General features: G+C 38.6%; 1 protein-coding gene across 3 annotated transcripts in view; it reads right to left on the reverse strand.

Moving 5' to 3' along the window:
* KCNQ3 (potassium voltage-gated channel subfamily Q member 3) overlaps positions 1-20,971 on the reverse strand; it is a 190,024-nt gene that overhangs the window by 16,250 nt on the left and 152,803 nt on the right. The window contains exons 2-10 of one of the 3 annotated variants that reach the window (XM_015283117.3): positions 20,194-20,284; positions 18,308-18,434; positions 16,784-16,956; positions 14,412-14,567; positions 12,856-12,966; positions 12,104-12,199; positions 10,987-11,081; positions 9,345-9,371; positions 4,687-4,743 (exon numbers count right to left, since the gene is read on the reverse strand). In XM_015283117.3, coding sequence (XP_015138603.1) covers positions 4,687-4,743; positions 9,345-9,371; positions 10,987-11,081; positions 12,104-12,199; positions 12,856-12,966; positions 14,412-14,567; positions 16,784-16,956; positions 18,308-18,434; positions 20,194-20,284 — 933 coding nt within the window. The remainder of the gene's footprint in view (positions 1-4,686; positions 4,744-9,344; positions 9,372-10,986; positions 11,082-12,103; positions 12,200-12,855; positions 12,967-14,411; positions 14,568-16,783; positions 16,957-18,307; positions 18,435-20,193; positions 20,285-20,971) is intronic. The other 2 variants (XM_015283118.3, XM_015283119.3) reach the window with 2 other exon arrangements.

Raw genomic sequence — 20,971 nt, forward strand, 5'->3', positions numbered from 1 at the left:
CAAAGCATCCCTATGAACTTTGGATTATTCAAGCACTCATGTTCTATATATAGAAAAAAACATATACAGGAGAGGAAGACAGCTAACTTGGGCAAATCTTGAAAGGGCATGACAATAAAAGTCGACTGAATGATTTGTGTAGGTTTGGGGGGTTAAAGTAGGAAAATATTTTAATGCAAAGGAAGGTACTAAAAACTAGCTGAGTCAGCCAGGAAATATAAACTCATGGGCATGAAAATTAGAAGGAATGAAGTTTTCAAGGTGAAGAAAGATAAAGAAATTAAGCATGCTTGGAGAGGCGGTGATCTCTGGAAACAGAAGGAATCTGTGAAGTAAGCTACAAAGAGGAAGAAACTAAATCAGAAAAGGTCTGTTAACTGTTAAAACTAAACATTTTCTTCTAAGTTTGAAGCAATTGTATATAGAATAGGCTTGTTATGGAGATTAACATTTCTTTCTGAGAAGATTAACAGATAACCAGTGATAAATACATCTCAAATGAGGGAGGAGACTTTAGCCCATCTGTTCCTAGTATTTCAAGATTGAACATATCAGTTTGAAAGGTTTCTGGAAAAACATTCAAGGATGAGAAGGAAGCTCCAAAGGAATGAAATCTAGGAGTGAAACTCAGATGATTTCAGATGATGAAGTAACTTTAAGGGCAAGATGTGTCCATATACAACACATTGCCTTGGAGCAATCTATCAAACCTTACTACAGAGAAGTTCTAAATGGAAGAATACACTTACAGAAAATAACTTGAAAACTGAAGGAGAAAAATAGGTGAGACAGAGGATTTCTATTGTTTATGAAAAGCAGTTAAAATATTATACTGAAGAAGGGTAGCTGTTACTTTGTATGGCCTCTGAATCTCCCTCCATGAAGTTGCTCAGTACTTCAAAAGACATATCCAGATGCCTCAAAGTTTTCACCTTAAAATTCCTGTATCAACTGTCTTTCCTACCAGAATATAAGAAGGCACAAACTGTATTGAAGGGTTCACATAGACCAAACCATCAAGGCAGACGGTCAGTGGGCAATGAAAAGAATTCAAAATATTCTTCCTGTTGTGGTGATTTTTATTTATTTTATTTTATTTTATTTTATTTTATTTTATTTTATTTTATTTTATTTTATTTTATTTTCAGTTCAGGAACAGAAATTTCTTTCGTGGACCTACCTCAGAATAGCAGTGATCAAGATTTCATAACCTGCTTGTAGATCAAAATAGTCCTCTGCATTCAGCACAATAGGCTACTTATTTGCTATGATATTCTCCACTGCATATATAGTTACCCTCTTTGTTTTTCTTTTTCTTTTAATGAAGCTAATATAAACATAAACCATTCCCAAATTGCCTTCCCAGAGTAACTTTTCCCATTCACAAGAGCCAGTTCATGAACAAATCATTATCTGAAGACTTGCTTGGGCATCTTAGGTTTAGAATTCAACCAATCTGTTTTAAACTCTTTAAAATCTTGCCTAAGATTGATCTTTAGGCTCCTTTTTATGCTCTGTGGGAAGTTAGCAACCTGCCGAGAGAACTGTTTCACTTTGGAATGACTTTCCAGCTGGAGAAACCTGTCTGTTATTATTGATTACAGGGATATCTAGTTGAGAATTAATTTAAAATGCAGATCTCTAGCCTAAGCTGAAGTTATGCGACCTGAAGCCTTTCTCATTAATTTAATGCTGATTATTAACCCTTAAAGTAACATTCAGTTATAACAGGATTTTTACACAATAAATATAGACAATTGCACTCATATGTAGGCAGCCAGAGCAGTAGAATACTCAGAAAATCAATCCTTAGCTTCACATAAAAATGCAATATGTTGTATAGAAAACAAAACAAAACAACAACAACAAAAAAAAGAACACCAAAATTCTTTCCAGAAAAATCCATCATTATGGAAAAGGTGGACTGTATTCTCATTTCCAGGAGATCTGCCGGGGTTTTTGCTTACATATTGATTTTTAAAAACACTTAGGAAACATTTGTTCTCATGACACAATCCCCATCATTAAAACAGCATGCGCATGGCTCAGTCTCAGAGTATGAAGCATGCGCAAATCACATCATCCTTTATGAGAGTGGCTAGGACAGTGGTTCCCACCTACAAGTTCATCTACTGCTGCTTGTCTTTCAGAATCTACCTATTGATATTAGCTGCTTTTCCTCTCTTTGGGACAGTGGTTTCACATCACTTGGCTTTCCCACAGGAAAATAGGATTTCGGATTTCCAACACATCCCAAAAATACTGATAAAAGTGCAGAGTATTTTTTTCTGACTAGCTTGGATACATTGCCATTTCTTGTTTTGCATGCCATTGCATCCTCTCCCTTCTGATGGGATAAAAGTTTTCCTCAAACTTTTATCTTCAAAGTGTAGTCTTAGGATGAGAACTCCTTTACATTAGGTAGATATAGACCACTACAAAGGGAGGAAGACAGATGCATTGCAAACTATCTTCACAGCTAGAGGACAATTCATCTCTCAGATTCTTGCTCCCGTAGCACGGAGGGAATTATTTTGGAACATTTGGGAGAATAATTTGCTTGTGGGATATACAAGAGATGGCTGGCTTCTGCAGCAGATGTTCTACCCTTGCTAAGAATAAAGAGTGGGAACCACTGAACTAGAAATACTGATTCATAAACAGTCATGCATGGAAATAACGCATTTACATCCCATCATGCAAGCCAGATACTCTCCTCTCTGTGTTTTGCCTAACATTGGAATTTCATAAGCAAATGGTACGTGTATGAGAAGAAAAATAATGAATTAATACTAAAAATGAATAAAACACAGCCCTACTCCATGTATTTACCCTCTTCACCTCACACAGAGTAATAATAATCAGGAAATCTTTCCATATTTTTGCAGTTTATCTAATCACTAGGATAGCTGATCATTAGATTAGGCTAGTCTCAAGTAACTGGAAGCAAAACGAAGTCAGGCTTACTCCAGTATTTTACTACATTATCATCTGTACTATCACTGTACAGGTGAACTGAGCTTTGAGAAATCAAACATTCTAAATGATATTTTTAGAAATATTCTCCTTTGCGCTTTTCCCAGTGGAAATTAGCATACAACTAATATGAAGACAGCAATGAGCCCTGCTGAAAATCTAGCCCTCAGTGAATACTTTCAACTGATCTCTAAGAGTCCACATGTTTTCCCAATATAAAACAAAGAACACTTTTCTGTTTCAAAGTACTTACAAAATTTAGCCAATCAGCTTATCCTTCCAAGAAAAACAAATAACATTTGTTTCTATAGAGAATAACATACAAAAGTGATCAAAATAGTTGACCGTAACTTCTTGATAACTTATTTTCTTTTAAAAAGCCACCTGGCACCTAGAATTTCAAAGTCTAAATTTGCAAGTTTCTGACTGGGAGGGAAAAATGTCCCATTTTAGCCAACACATTTCTTCATCCTTTGGTGGTTTATGTCCTTCTTGGTATTTAAGTGTAGACCTAACTTTAAATTCAAGCTCACTTACCATCCAAATTGTCTGGTGAGAAATAGGACCATGACTTCTTCCTTAGACTCATCTTTGACGCTCTTCAGAAAGAGAGAGAGTCCCTGTTCACACTAACAGGCTTTTGCTCAGTCCCTTTCCTCATTCCTCTCTAAAGTGATTAGAAATGGGCAAAAATAAGCAGTATCAGCCCAATCCATGGGGAGAATAATCCAAGTTCAATTGTGAAAACAAGATGGATATTTTTCACCAAAGGATGCAGCCAGAAATGTAAATAGAAATCACATGGAACGTTGACCCACTCTTTACTTTGCAGTGAATATTTCTCCATGTATCAATCACTTGAAAAATCAGTGTATCTCAAATATTTTTCATGGGCCAATCATCCAATGATAAATGGTGTGCTTCGCTAGCAGCTCTCCTAAAGATGAAGGGCTTAGGCTAGGAAAGCTGAATTGTGTAATGATGTTTGTGAAATGAAGTAGAAATGAGAAGAACAAGATAAAGTTGAATGATAGGAAGATGTTTGTGCAGGATAAAATAAAATATTTAACAATGTAGTCAAAATCTTAGTATTTCCAATGATGTGTCTTCCAGAATTTTGGGTTGCTACTAATTATTTCTATGTTTCATTGCAGGAAGATGTTTGCCCCAAGTCTTAAGTCACAGTTCAGGAAGATGTTTAAACATGTCACTAACTTCATTCAGATGACCAAAATCATCCACTTTTTTTTTCAATTTCCTGAACCAGAACCTGTAAATACACATGCAAGGATGTTGATCTGCTGAACTTAAATGCAAAATTACTTGCATGCATTTGCACTGACAAGGTTGGGGCTGCACAAGGAATGGTTTTCAGCTCTTAGAGAATATTTTTCACCCATAGACTTCTAGATGCTTAGCAGAGTAGGTTAGTATCATTTTCATTCTATGAAAACAGTGAAAAGCGCTTGTTTCTAAGCAGATCATTGGCAGAGCTATGACTAGATCCCATGTTTTCAGAACAGCAGAACAATGAACTATCTGCAAGGTCATGCAAGTTTATTTTTATATTTAAGTAACGTTTCTTTCTTATTTCCCTTAGTTTTCATGGTGGTTAGATGAACTACTGCTGTCAAAACAGAAATTGCAGGCAGAGAATGGCATGCAAGAAATATGAAGAGTAAGGCTCAATTGTTACTTGAATGTATATACCTAAGTTTTCTTGTGAGGCTCGATCCAAAGAATGACTCCCTACTAAACATGACATTACTGTAAAGTGAAGAAAAGTTATTAAGATGAGACGTTAATGATTACTCATGAAAAGCTCTATGAAAAAGAATGGGAATAGCCTTTCATTTGTATTTAATGAAGTATGCAATTCAGAATGACTTTTTTCCCCTTCCTGTTTTGAGAAGTTGCATTAAGAAGAAATACTGATAGTGAAATTTTCCATCCTTGCAAAATATGCTTTTATTTTCATTAAGTTGTAACTCCTGGCAATACAAAAATGCACCACATTATGTTCTCTTGTACTCACATAGTAGGTAGGACTAGTACAATGTTCTGCCACTTAAAGCTCTCAAAACGTATTTCCAAAGGGATATTATCTAACTTGGAGACATAAGGAAACCGAGATAAACAACTTTTCTGCAGTCACACTATAGCTGACCTAGCAATGAATGTGTTTTTCTGATGTCTAAGTCTACAGTTGGGTAATGCTGTGTGCAAAAATTAAAAACCTGTCTAGGAGCAAAGCCCTGGGAGAAAGTTCAGAATTCTTCACTGAAGTGCCTGTATACACACATGATTCAAAGTTAACACACTGATCAAAAGAAGTGCTAATAGCTATTAAGAACAGTGTGGAAAAAACAAGCCACAATTACTTCCTCAAACACAGTCATAAACAGCTGTTTCAAAATGAACTATGTTCACTCTGCAGAAGCCCACCCCAAAGGTTGGGACATGTAAGACAGACACCCCAGTATTAGCTGAATGAGAGCACTCTAATAAATGAGGACATTAATGTCACTATTTTCATAAAACTTTCTTTTTGGAAGATGAAAATCCTTTATAATACATACAGAAGTGCAACAGCATGAGTCTTCAGATCAGATGGAAACAGGAAATCATCCTTTTTCTACAGACAGAATTGCTATCTGAGATTTCATAGAATCGTAGAATCCTTAGAGTTGGAAGGGACCTCTGAAGGTCATCTAGTCCAACTCCCATGCAGTGAACAGGGACATCCACAGCTAGAGCAGGCAGCCCTGGGCCTGACCCAGACTTGCCTTGAAAGTTTCCAGGGACAGCGCACCCAGTGCTTCTCTGCACAACCAGTTCCAGTGCCTTACCAGCCTCAGTGTAAATGACTTTTTCCTTATATATAACCTAAATCTACCCTGTTTAAGCTTGAAACTACTTCCCCTCGTTCTGTCACCATAGATCCTGCTTAAGAGTCTCTCCCCTTCTTTCCTGTAGTTCCCCTTTAGATACCGAAAGGCTGCTATCAGGTCTCCCTGGAACCTTCTCTTCTCCAGGCTGAACAGCCCCAGTTGGCTTTCTGGGCTGTGAGGACACATTGCTGACTCATGTCCAGCTCAGGTCCTTTTCAGTAGGTCTGGCAGCTTAAAGCATTGATTAAGGAAGAAACAGCTAGTGGCATCTGCAGCATGAAGTCACCACGCTCCCCACCAGTAAGCAATGAAGAGCACAGTATCAGTTACTCTTGGTTTTGGGGATGTACAGGGCTTGCAGATAAAAGTGCTATTCTTAACAGAGAAGCACTGCAAATCTCTTCAGTACTTACATGATCCAGCCCACTGTCTGGGTCAACATGTTCTTCATTGAATGTCACATCTTTAGTTCAAGTTTAAAGTAAGCTTCACTAAAGCCTTGGCTGTTGTCAAATTTTAATTAGCTTTCTACTACCACAAATCCTTCTCTGCAAACTTGACATGGGATTCAACTTCTGAAATGGACTCCCTGCTCACTGGCTTACCCTGTGTTTTTCCCAAGTGGTCTAAGAACAAGGAGTTGCATCTACCTGTGATTTTGTTGCGCTGCCATTTCCTGCTTCTAGAAGGATCTGTCATAGAGTTCAACTCTATGGAGTTCCTACAGAGCTTTCCTCTTGCAGAATAGAAACTCTGACATTTTCACACAGCCGGGCCTTATTTTTTAATTTTCAAAGAATCACGGAATCACAGGGGTTGGAAGGGACCTCAAGAGATCATTGAGTCCAACTTCTCTGCTAAAGCAGGCACCCTACTATAGGACACACAGATAGGAGTCCAGATAGGTCTTGAATATCTCCATCGGAGGAGACTCCACAACCTCTCTAGGCAGCCTGTTGTAGTGCTCCATCACCCTTACTGTATAGAAATTCTTCCATGTCTTAGTACTTCCTATATTCAAGCTTTAGGCCATTACTCCTTTTCCTATTGCAGTGCACCATCAAGAAGAGCCTGGCTTCCTACATTTGCTTCCCCCTGAAGTGGAGCTCAATATATTCTAGTTGCTCTCTCACATAAAGAGTAACTCCACCACGCTGCCTCATCAGCCTTCCTTTCCGAAAGAGGACATAGGCATCCATGACAGCATTTCAGTCATGTGAGCTGTCCTACCATGTGTCTGTGATCACAATGAGATCATGAGTCTGTGATCGCACACAGATCTCTAGTTCTTCCTGTTTATTTCCCATACTGTGCATTGGTATACAGGCACTTTAGGGAAGCAGAGGGTGCAGGTATCTCTAGAGGGATGCAAGAAGGTTTAAGCCAGACTATTGATAATGTTATCTTCTTTGAAGAGTAATTAAAAGATCCAATTAGACAATTGAGAGGCATTTCTCCAGAGTTTACTAAGAAGGCAGCATTACCAGGCTCCTCTCTGTCACAAGAAACTCCATCCCCTTCCCCCATCAAATCTAGTTCAAAGCTCTGGTAATCAATCCAGCCAGATTGCTCCCCAGAACACTTTTGTCCCATTTTCTCAGTTGCATTCTGTCTAAAGCCCACATACCTACTCTCTCAAAGGCCTGCCCAAGAACATAGGACCCCAAAACTTGATCCCAACATCATCTTCTCAGCCAGTAATTTACCCAATCTATTCTCCTCCTTCTTATTTTATTAACTTTTTATGTTTTCTGAGTCTTTTGGGAAAGATTTGGACCAATTCTTCTTTCTCCATTATCAACCACAGCTCAGACAATGAACTTACTACTAGAACTTGCTCATTAAGTACTTTGCTGTGCAAGACCTTGGAGACTGAGTTCACTGATGGGCTGCTCTCTCCACTAGGACCACATTTCCTTATTGCCCATTCAGTTCAATATAGCCTTTAACACAAACTGCAGTACAACTAATACTTCCCATGCTAAATCAGTGCAGGAAGATTTATTTTATTTATTTATTTATTTATTTATTTATTACATGGTCTGTAAACAAGAGTTTTATGAGAGATGGGACACAGAACTGTCAAAACAAGCAGATTAGAGCTCAGTCTTATATCTACTGAAGTCAGTGGATGCTTCCACAAGTACCATCATTTGTCTGTTTACCTGAAGGAGTTCCAATCTGTTTTTCTAATAATGCTTACTTCTCTAAACACATTGTTACTAAGGTACTAAGTACTAAGTACTAAGTTAGTACTATGTTACTAATCCCATACAGGATTAATGATGATTTTGCTGAGGGTTGTTACTTACCTAACAACACAAAAGCAACACATAACCTTCTACAGTGAGGGACATGGGATTAGAATTTTAAAGATTCTGGGTTTAGACTCCTAATTTTAAGTTTTTAATCCAATTCATCCATGTTAAATGCCTTCTACTGGCCTAAATGATACAACAGCTCAGAGGCTACTGCAGGAATTGTTCTGCCACTGCAGGTACAGGATCTTCCCTAGGAGGGCTATAATTCCCTGTCAGTTTACAAATTTTCCTACAATTCTTGCTCATTTTCTCCATGTTTTAAATGGGAATGAAAATGAAAACCGCTTAATCATAAGTCTTTGTGGAACTATTTATCTTTTAATACCTATTGACTTTCATTGTGGATGATCCATTGATGGTAGTTTAGTGTTTAAGTGCTTTATGTGTCTGACCTAAGAGGTTGTATTCTTTTTTGTACTTTCACATCTATGATTTTGCTGGAGGAGTTATGAATAATTCATTTCCAAATCTGTCTGAGACCTTGAAGGTTCACTAACAGGGTCTGCTCTGCTGTAGTATTCAGTGACTAACCAGTATTAGGATCAATTATTCTTTCATTCTCTTTGCTTATAAAGCCCCAAAGTTACTGGGAACTTTCCCATACACTTCAGCAGAGGTGAGAACAAGCCCTTATCTCTAATGTAGACATTGTAGTAAAGTGAGAGAGCTTGATTATCCTACTGATCCACCTTAGCCTTTCATCTTCCTATTTATCATCAAGAAATCTGAGAATATGTTGAAATGACACAGACCTGATCCCTTCCATCAAAACATTGCTCTCTGTAGTACTGTTGAGCAATAACACGAGACAGAACTATAAATTCACTGCAGAACAATGTGAATGCTAAACCCTGCCCCTATAGCATGGACCAGGAGAAATTTCTATAGACTCTAATCAATCATAATGAACAATAAAGCTGTTTACAGACAATTAGCAAGCAACACTTTCCATTTGTACGATTAGCATTTTAGCTGTGTTGTTAAGTTGGGAAAAAAGCAAGCAATTAAGACATGGATTGGTTAAATATTTTTAATGACTACCTATGGTGTTAGTAGCATGTTTTAGTTAACAGCTCACAAATCCACAAAGAACCATTTAAACCACATTCTCCAATAACTGTATTAAAAGAAGTCTTTAATAATGACAGAGGCATACCTGGCAGTACCATCCAATTGCTCTTTCCTTTTATAGAAGAGAGGAAGCATTACAAGAAAGCAAGGAGAGAAGAATTACACAATAAATCCAGCAGACTCTTTCAATGGAAATTGTTAATCTATTGCTAATTGTTTACACGTTTTTTGTTCTATGATCAGATCATTACTGACAACAGAATTAAAAGCTTTGACACTAAATTTTCAGCTAGTCATAAAGTAAATTAAACGGTTCACTGAAACCAATCTGTGTTGCTCAGAGAGAGCTAGTCCAGGCTTTGATGAGAAGTCAGTCCCTTGCCCTCTCTCCCAGGACCTTATTTGCAAAACACCTCTTAAATTTCAGGTTACAGAAGAACTTTCGTACAAAGAACAAGTTTGAAAACACAGTAGTGAGTCTAGACTTCAGGTGAACATGAGAAGTGTTCTCTGAACAAAATGTGAGGTCAAGGAACCCTGTAGGAATCACAGTGTAATGGATAATGTGGGAATAGGTACAGAGTGAGGAGGGATACAGAAAAGAAATATACTGAGCCTTAATTAAACACTTGTGCTTTTTCTTAGAGATTTCCTTTGTGACTGATGGGAGATCATTTCTAAAGAAATGCACTGTGAATAAAACAAAGAAAGAGGTAATATTTCTGATTTTCTCTTTGAGAAGGCAGGAAACTGAAAAGTTTCTTCAAGTCAGTTTTAAGAAACAACTGGCAGTGCCAAACTAGCACAGTGAGTACAGCTCATCTGCGGCGGGTTAAGAGCACTTGTTTTCAGAATGAAGCATAACAGCAAGCCCAGAATGAATGTTGAAATGATATCCTTTGTTAATTAATACCCATTATTAACAACTGATAGTCCATTGCTAAAAGAATGGGCATTTAATGGGCCTTTTTGTGTTAATACCTCAAGGTGAGACAAGAAAGTATCAGACATCCATTAACTTACAAGCGCAGATTAATTATAAATGTTTTGTGCATGAAATGCTTTCCACTGAACTCTGGAGTGGTGATCATAATTAGGATTACAAAAATAGTGACCTCAACTCACCAACAAAGTTTTCTTTTGAACCTTCAATGAACAGCATCAGGAAAGTTTTAGACATTCCTTGACTGTCCTCCAATGAATTTTACCCATAAGCAAACAGTATTGCCAAAAAATAAGCACCTAACAAGTATTAATTGTGTTCTTGTGTCATGGCCACCTCTGTGATAACACATTTCTCAGACTGATTGAACTGGAGAGGGAAAAGTAAGAATTTTCAGTACTGCCCATCTTAAAATATACAGTTGCATCCTAGAAGATGTGAACAGTGCTGGTGTCTGTGGTTCAGACTTTCTCAGGATCAAAATTACAGAGGGAGAAATTGAGATTTCCAGATCAATAAACTCCAAAGTCTTAAAAAAGGAAGATGATTGCAAGGCAACCTTCTCCTTTGCTCAACCCCAACATGAGAGACACAAAGGGAGTTATCCATGTGCCCATGGAGCCAGAAGACAAAAGTTGTTTTTTTTTTCACTCTCAACTAGGAAAATGGTAACTGGCAACTCTCTGCTACCTATGAAAACTTCATTACATACGAAACTCCATACTTCCTGTCCTGACTTAAACTTCACAGAAAATGTTGATGGAAAGGTGGGCAATTCACTTACCTGAAAAATGGAAATGATACAATTGATTCATAAAACCTCCATGTAGCAACAAGATCAATCCTGTTGGGGTTAGTAGCATAGTATCTCCAGGCAGCCTGGAGATTTCAAGGGTGAGACAATAATCAGTATAAGGCAAGGCTGTTCCTCAGTCTGAAAACAGACAGATTATTTCAAAGACCACAATGATTCTACTGAGTGACTATCTGGAAATGAATTACTAATGAGTCATACCAAATCAATGGCAATATATGGCAAAATCATTAACATTGACTTTTTATCTGGGGAGGTTATTAAAGGAGGAAGTACCACCAGTGCAAACAAGACATTGCAGTTGACTAAACTGGCTTTATTCTCCTGTTGTATATTCCTGAAAGTGAACCAAGGACTGCTGAACTTGTGTGATTTTTCAAGAAGTGATTAAATTGGTTACTATCTAATGTACCATCAGAGGAAATTTTGCTAAGCTCAATCCAAAATTCTCAAAGCAGACAGTTAAAAATATTATGACTAAAATTGCTGCCTGATAAGTGGATATGCAGTAAATTTAAGCAGTAAATTCCATTCACTGCTCATTCCTGCAACCCCTTCTGTTTCTGAGCAGCCTTTGTAATGAAAACCAACATTTCCATGTGATGTCACAGAAAGCTTCTATGTCCCTCTGTGGAAATGCTACCATTTGCTTCACTGCACTCAAGGCGTGTTCCACAACTATGCTGAGTAATTAGTCAGTTCCAAGACAAGTAATTTTATGATTAAATTTCTGAACCCATAACAAAGATCAGAATAAAAGACCAAGTGAGATGAGACGACTCTTCCCATTGAGCCCTCTGATCTTCCAATAACATAACAGAAGATCCAATGGCATGATTCATCTTTTACAAACCATACATACTATTTGTGCATTTTGACTAGATTGAGCTAGTCACTGTCTATTGTGTTACTGTTGTTGCTGTTTTCACACTAATAATAATAATAATACTTCTTTTAAAAATATAGCTTCATACATCCTGCAATGAGAAATGAGAAACTGGGATGAGGGAAGATGTGGTCCTTGCTGCATCATGCAAAAATCTTCATAAACAACACTTTTTCAGTGAGAGGAGAAGTGGTTGCAAACCTGAATGAGTTCAGCTGCTGGCTTTCTTCTTTTCTCAAAATGTTTCTGACGATGTTGCTCCTGGACCTTCAGTGCCAACCCTGAACCCAGAATGCCCTGAAAGCACAGAGTGATGCAAGATCTTATCATAAAATCATAGAATTACTTGGATTGGAAGGGACCTTAAGGATTATCTAGTTTCCACTCCCTGCCATAGAGAGAGACACCTCCCACCAGACCAGGTCGTGCAGAATGGCCAGTGCTCTGGGATGATCACTCAAATATAGATCTTTGGCTTGCAAATATTTAGAGCTCAGTAAAATGGTCACAACCCTAGATCAAAAGGCCCCAAATCTTTTAAAAATATGTTGTGTGTGGCTATGTCAATACCAGTAAACTAATGCAGGCTAGGGTACAAGCTCAAGATCTGTCCCGTGATTGCCCAGATCATTCACCTGCTGGATTTGTTCTGTCCTGAGCCAACTAGCACTGTCACAGACAATGTTTGCACATGGTTCAGAAATTATCAGGGTGACATATATACAGTAATTTGCATGTGAAGTTGAGAATAAAGGATTTTCATAGCAGCATTCTACTTGTCTTCAGAAAACAGAGCACAGACCAAAGTTATTTACTAATATAGACCAGATCAAGTGTCTGAATCACTTCTATTAATAAGTTTAGATTCCATTGGAAGTTTTGATCACTTTATACTCTTTTTGCAAGCACACAGCTCTGGGCTGTGGCTAAGGGAGGAGAAAGAAATTACTTACTGCAGGAAGAGCAAAGAAAGACACTCCAATGAGTGAGAATGTAGCTGCAATCAGCCGTCCTTCCCACGTCTTGGGAGTCTTGTCACCATACCCAATCGTAGCAAGAGTGATCTGTGGGCAGAATGACCAGGCCTTCCCATAAGTATAACAAAACCAACAACTCTGTTTAAATATCACTATCAAACCTGTGTCACACAATAAGCTCTATGGGTGCTCACACATAACTTCTTAAAAGAGAGTCTTTATGATGGACCAGTCAATTTTTTTCATGGTATCATAGTCCAGAGGCACTGCATCTGGGAGAATGGATTTAGTCTTAAATCAGCTGCCTATCTAGGATGCATCTGGTGAATGGGAACAGATGTGGCACAAAGACCAAGCCTCATGCCCACTGTCAGTGCAGTTAGGAATGGAACTTGCCTACTAACAGTTTGCAGAGCTTTAACAAGTCAGGGCTACCTCTTCCTAAAGTCCCAGTCACTAAGAAGCAAAGATAATTTTGTGAAAATGTATTCCTTTACTACACAAATGCTAATCCTTGTTTTTCAAATATGACTGTTTCTTACAAATGAGACCCTACCTGAAATTCCTACCAGAAAAGGATATGAAAATATTCAACAATTCTGTGCATCATCTTTTGGTTATCAATAGAAAGGGTGCATGGAAGAAAGAATCATAGAATGGCTTGGGTTGGAAGGGACCTCAAAGATCATCTAGTTTCAAATCCCATGCCACATATCTTGCCATTTACAAGAACTGCACTGAATAAAAAAATAATATGCTGCTGAATTTTAGTCACAGATTCTGTACAATACAGTCAGTTCCTGTAACTATTGGTAGTAAAGAAACATGAATTCTCAACACAAGATGGCAAAAATTTTACATGATCAAATGAGCAGTGGTGCATACCAACATAAAAACAGATGTATTAAAAATCCCTCTCGATCAGTATCATACCACCAATGGAATTCCTTGAGGAATTCTTGTCAAATCCATGTATGACTTAAGCAACATGTAGATTTCTTTCTAGAGACATCTTTCTACCCTTCTATATATGAATCCAGAGAGATTCTCAGGAGAAGGGTCTCAGTGGCTCCTTATATAAATTCCACCAGCATCTACCTATACTGCCCAGACCTATGCCACATGTTGCTAGGTCTACAAAACAGACCTTGTACCAGCTCTACTTCTGTCATTTGCTGAAGGAAATAGCTCTCACCAGGTGGACACCACTGCTGTAATAACTTGGCTGCCCCTATGCATACGCTCTACCAGTGCAGTTATACTTAGAGACGCTCCTCCAAAACAGCCTTCTTAGAATTCAGACTGATTTCTCTATAGGCTTTAAGTACCTAAGAGCCTCTGTCTGACTACATATCCACAGAGAGATAAATTCTGATAATTGATTTTAGTGGCGTCTCTACTATTGGTGATGTTATACCAGTAGCATCTCACTCACTCAAATTTAGCAGCATTTAGATTGTAGATCCTAACATCAATACTTATTAGATACAGTGTTTTTAAGAAGATCATGAAGAATTTTTTGATTCACTTACCAGCCCCCACCACAATGCATCTGCATAGGTCTCAAACTCTTCCTTCATCTCCACCCCATTAGCATCCTTTTCAGGCACATCTTTTTCAACCAGATAAACAAGAAATGAGGATAGGATGAGTGTCAGGAACCCAATGTACCAAGCAGTGATGAGTTCCTGCAAAAGAAACAGATGGACAACGAAGGGGCTGAAAACAGACTCAAAATCCACAGTGGCAGTGTAATTGTCAGAAGAGGAGAGAAGCACTGACAATAGCAGAACTGTCACTGGAAGCTTGGTCACAATTCCACCTAGCTCTTTGCTTACTGGCAAAGCTGCAGTAAAGTTGAAGTAAATCTGGGTTAGCTGCACCATGATGGGACTGTATCCCTGACTTTGAGTCTTAAGTCATTCTCAGACCTTTTGCCCCAGGGCTGGAGGGGTTTTAGCAGGCAATGGCTCTGCTCTCTTCACCTTGAGAGAGTCAAGGCTGCAGAATGCAATTTCTTCTCTTTAGGCATATCAGAGCAGCTTTCAAGGTTTGTTTTCAGCATGGAATGATGCAATAAGAAAATATCTTAAAAAATATCCGTGTTAAAACAAAATCTAAACTTGCTTTAGAGTTAGTAACTACAGTGGAGTGTGTGCCTAATCCTATTGAGGTGGGAGATGCAATGAACCAAATTAAAAATTGGAATGTCTGTAACAGGGAAAAAGGTATTCACAAGCAGTAAAAAGTCAATATTTAACTTTCTTTCATTTTCTGATTGCTGTTTTTTTAATCAAAGAAAGGGTTGTAGTTGAGAATTTTATAACTGAATTTTGAGATGTCTCCTTTTTTTTCATAGAACCATAGAATGGCTTTGGTTGGAAGGGTCCTTAGAGATCACTGAGCTCCAAACCCCCTGCCATGGGCTGATTGCCACTCACCAGTTCAGGCTGTCCAGGGCCCCATCCATTCTGGCCTTGAACACCTCCAGGGATGGGGCATCCACTTCTCAGGACAGCCTGTGTCAGTGCTTCACTATCCTCTGAGTAAACAATTTCCTCTCATTTAATCTCAATTTCCTCTCTTTTAGTTTATGGCTGATTTCTGGTGGGCAAACAAAGATGACAATTTGTTCGCAAACCTTACTAATAAAATTGTTTCTTTACTGTCTTCCAGAGAAGCAAATTTCTCATCACCTCTTTTTGTCTTTCTCATTCAGCTGAGCTCCAAAGGGTGGTGATGGGAAATCAGTGTGGAATGATGGGGAAAAAATCCCACACTATGAGGCCTTAAACAATTTCTAAGCAATTATGTCTTTAGCACAGCTACTTCCATGATCTCAGTTTCCTGAGAAACATTTTAGACATAAGTGTTTACATGCCACCTGCCTTGTAGCAAGCTTTATGGGGAAGAAACAGAAGTTGGTATGAAATGAAGGAGGGTATCCCTATCAGCCTCTACAAAGAAGTAAAGTCTAATTATGCTGTGCCAGCTGGCATTTTAATTTTCAAAAAAACCTGAAATGTCAGGAATGTCACTCATGGATTCAAAAAAAAACCCCAGTATGTAGCACAGTTTTTCTACACCCAGCACATATGAGAAATCTAATCTAAAGGCTTTTTATGGAGATAGTTTTAAACTTGTAATAATATTTGGTGAAAATGCAAAAGCACAGTGTATCTTTCTGGTGTGAGACAGAATGTCTGAATATAGCACAGAGTTAGACTGAGAAAAGATGATTTTAGAAGTTCACACTGTCTGCATCATTGTATTGTCTGACCCATGCTTCCAAAGAGGAGTTCTACCAGTAGCTCCCTCTGAAATGACATTTCTGCCAGCTAGTCTTTTGTCATTCCTCTGGAGTCCTGCTCCATCTGATCATCACACAAATCTGTGAAGCCACTAAAGATAGGTTGCAACTACACAGGTGTTTCAGTCAAAGATTTCAGCATACTTTACTATTGAAAGGATGTCCCTGCTCTCATTCTTTGTAATGACAAAATTCCTGTTGCAGTGACTGTGAGAATAGATGCGCAATCTTGCCACTTCCAAATATCAACATTGAGTAGGAGAGAGTAAAACAAGTGGCCCAAATGGTTCATAGTGTGAAGAAGGAAATGAAGCCGAAAAGGTGAAACCAAGGGAATTGGTGTAGTCGCCATCCCTGGAGGTGTTCAAGAAGATTCAAGTAGATGTGGCACTGAGAGACATGGTTTAGTGGGCATAGTGGGGATGGGTTGATGGTTAGGCTAGCTGATCTTAGCGGACTTTCCAATCTCAGTGATTCTATGATTACTATTGCTAGAAATAATCCTAAGGCACTCCTGCACTTACGCATCCCCTCTCTTCCACTTTAATATCTCTCCCCCAGGCTCCAGCTGAGTCTTGCAAGCTCCTCACTTACTTTGCTATGTGCACAAATAGCTGATCCCAGAAGTTTCCACGTGCCACCTCGTCTATCCATTCGGAGCATCCTCAGGATCTGAAGGAAGCGAAGGCTTCTGAGCGATGTGGCCAGAACATTGCCCTGGTTCCCAACAGCAACCACTGGCACTGAAGCAATCAGCACAAAGATATCTGCAAGGTGAAAAGAACAAAGCCTGCCAACAAAAGTGGCCTCATCACTCAGTCCTTAATCCCATATGGTCGTGCTGCAAATTTCCCTAGGCAAATTTTAAAGCTGCCTGAAAATGCCTCCTCATGCCAGTTAAACAGGCAGCTGCACCTGGAGTACAGAGTCATGCACAGAACCCAACAGAGAGCCCTGTAATCTATTTACAGATCAATGCACTGTATTTGAGACACTGGCTGAGCTAGCATAGGGATGCACAGAAATAGTGTCCTAATGCTGACAGAAAAAAAAAAAAAAACACAAAAAACCTGAATTCTTATGTCCCTCAAGAAGGCCATAGAGAACACAGACTTATAGGTCATCAGATAAGAATTTTTCTTTTGATACATGTAGTTTTTAGTTCTTTTGGCTGAGTTTTCCTATTAAAATCTCTGTAAGCACTCACTGTGCCAATTCACTGATCGACCAAGGAAATCCAAAATTCAAATCACATTGTATCTTCTTGTTGATTGCTCTGGTTTGTGTGTTTTGTTGTTCTTTTTTCTGTTTCCGCCCCCTTGATTCACCTCAATTGTCAATCTCATACAAGTGGTACCAAAGGAGTTAAAAAAATTCTCTGGGCACTCATTCTTAAAATTGTGTTCATATTTTATTTTCAGCCAAAAAAGTGGTACCAGATGGGTTTCAGAGTTACTCATTTTCAATCATTCTCAGAACCAACTAGTGTCAATAACAAACCAAAAAATGAATGAATGTGGATATGAATGACCTGTGTTCAGGCAGAATGAGCTCCTGCATGTTGGCAAGTTGGTTTTGTGGACATAAAGGAGTACTAGGAGGGGATTCAAAGGTGGATAATGAGTAGTTCAAGGATAGTTGTAGGTAATGCCTACCAAAATTGAAGGATAAAATGGGAGAAATCACGAAGATACTTGTTTGTAAATACAGACTAACATTATAAAGGTAAAATACAGCATGTGAATATGAAAGGAGGCTAGGAGAGATAGCACAGCATTAGGATCTGAAGGGCTTTGAAACTGAAGATGCATAATGTACATTTTGTGATGAAATTCAGAAAAAAACAGTTGGGCTTAGGACAAGAAAAATGTATTTGGAGCACACAAGGATCAATTTTTTTTTCTTATTGGCCAACCACCCAAGCACATCTTAAATTAATTCTTATTGCCAGGTATTACAAATAACCACTCCAAGCAGGACACAGTTCCTAGCACAAAAGGCTGGGCTGACTTTGGTGCTCTTCATACTGGCTTTCACTGGTTTTTGCACACCCTTCCAACGTGGCTCAGAAGGCAAAGGACCTAACAAGGAAAACAGAAGTAGAGCATATGTGCCTACCTAGCATGCACAGAGGCTTTCTGGCAAACTTCAGTCTCCCTCTCCATCCTTTGTAACGACAGCAACACCCAGCAGCCCAGATTCTTAAGGCAAACTCTGCTCCAAAGATGAAAATGGCAAAGGTTTCCTGCATTAAAGATGCAAATGAGACTGTTAGACTTAAATTTTGCAGTAACTCTGGACGCACAACAACAGATGAAGCAAACAGAGTTGCAAACTGAGGTGCAAATGTTGGGGACAGGGATGAGAAAGAGAGAGGAAGAAAGCAGGGTAGAGAACCTAGTTTGATGAGAGTCAAGGCAAAGTGGGACATAGTGTTACAGCTTGCTAAGTAATCTGTGTATAGGATGTGCTCTTCCTATTGGGTGTATGTGAAGTGCTTACCTTGCCTTGATGGAAATGCAATTATTTCAAAAAACCCAAAACTACTGCTGTTTTTTATTATGAAATAAGAACACATATGTGGTGACTGCAAAGTGCCCAGTGCACACTACACCTACAATGAGGTTATGTACCAGTAGCTTCTTCATGGAGCCATGTCTGAAGAGACAAGGACAGGAGCAAGTATATTCATATGAAAATATTTAAGGCATATAGATAAAGGCATATATATGACAAAATTAAAACATACATTATCACTCTCAGTTTCTCTGCAAAGAAAAATAGGATGTTCTATTGTGATTAATGGCTGGGGAATTTTTCAGCTCTTCTAGGCATGAGAAGGAAATGAGGAGAGAAATTCTCTGAGCTGACTGAAGGACAAGAACATGGGGACTCTGGAAATATGAGATGAAGAGGAAAGGGGGATTTTCCCTAATACACATACCCCCAGCTGCTGTCCACTTCTGAAAACTGCTGAGAGCCATGAGAAAGCAGACAAAGGGGAAGAGAAATTACCTCAGCCTTTCTCGAATGTGAATAGATGGCTCAGAGCAGAGTAACAGGGACAGAAGTGAGATTCAAATTCCCTAGCAAATGAAGGTGTTTTCTTACAGCTGCTTTTTAAGAAGAAACTTGCAAGGAGAAATCACCTTCTAAGCCTCTTGGCATTTAATTCTTGTCCACATCTACTTGCCTCTGGTGTATAAAGGGAAATGGAAATCGAGATCCAGGAAGTACCGTGTGGTTCTCCTAGAACTGCTATTCCACAAGACTAGGGTTAGTGAGACAGACCACTTTCTATTTCATGACAGCTACGGGAAAAGAGGAAGTTGGGGGTCATTTTCATAAAATGATTAATATGCCATGTTTATACTTTGTGAGCTTTTCCTATTTTTTTTCTCCTTCTGCCAAATAGGAGTCCTACACAAATAGTCTTGAGTATGAATCTAGCATTGATAAAATAAACATGCTGGAAACTCAGAGAAAGGAATATATTTATTTTCTCCAAGTACATTTTTCTCTTTCATGGATGATAATCAGAGACATTGCTTTGAACAGTTTCAGTTACGCTACTATCTGACACAAGTTTGAGTCCAATTCTAAGGACCTTTCTTAAAAAAAAAAAAAAAGTGTTGGGAATGGAAAATTATTATGGAATAATCAATATTATTGAGAGACCCTCAAAAGTTGAGTTTTCAAAAGTGTTGTTGAGTTCTAGTTTGATCAATAGGAGATTTATTGGTACTTCAGAGGGAGAATGGTTGGGGAAATACTGAAAACTCACTATTTAAAAGTCTCAGGCTAATAGTCTTTCTTTCTTCCTTTACACTCAGTTGATGTTGACAATGGACTGGGAAGTCTCCAATAAGCAAAAGCACAGTCACTGTCCCAGGACCAACAGAAGAAACTGTACTGCACGCAGAGCAAGTTTCCATCACTGCTGATGAAGCTGATTTCTGTTCAGGGACATCAGCAGGGTAACATGCTGGCCACAGACTACTTACCAGCAAGAGAAGCCAGTCACCCGAAACGGTTTCATACTCCTTGAAAGTTGTCAGGACAGCTAAGATCAAACAACCCAAAACAATCAGAAACCTGGAGTGAAACAAAAAGGAGAAGCCAAGAGAATATTACTGCTCTGTATTTGCGTGGGAGATACTGCTTATTTAGTTATAGGAGGTAGGTACTTCTGATCAGTAAGCAGTAGAGTAGACTATCAGGAAGACCAAGGGGGACTTGGAAGTCAACAAATCATGGCAAGAAGCTACATCAAAATGACTCCAAGACAAACATATGTTAATTAACTCTGTTGCATTCTTCAGGAAGAAAATAGACAGTATTGCATGTCAGGAAGGGATTTATAAGATATGTAATGCTCAGGAGGTCTATTCCAATCTGATGTTCTGTGTGCTTCATAAAAAGGCACTGTGGTTGCAGTGAAATTAATCTACTTGGCACATACTGAGACCAGAGAAACAGTAAATGCTTCAATACAATACAGCATCAAGACAAACTCTCCCTTGAAAACCACACTGCTTTTTTTTTTTTTTCACTTCTCTTTTTGCACTCATTTCTATGCAGATGAAAAGATGAAAAAGCTTGAAAGAGAGACAATAGAGAGGTTAAAGTTCTGCTCTCCAATAAACCCAGTATGTGATAAATCACTGCCTCTGTGCTATTGTCTGTGAAGACTCAGAACTTAGAGATTTGACCGAAAATTTAACTCCCACAGCTGGTAAATCCAATTCAGACCAATCTGAAGTCACATTGATCTGCTTTATA

Source organism: Gallus gallus, chromosome 2 (genome assembly GCF_016699485.2).
Source record: "Gallus gallus isolate bGalGal1 chromosome 2, bGalGal1.mat.broiler.GRCg7b, whole genome shotgun sequence".
NCBI classification, from domain to species: domain Eukaryota; kingdom Metazoa; phylum Chordata; class Aves; order Galliformes; family Phasianidae; genus Gallus; species Gallus gallus.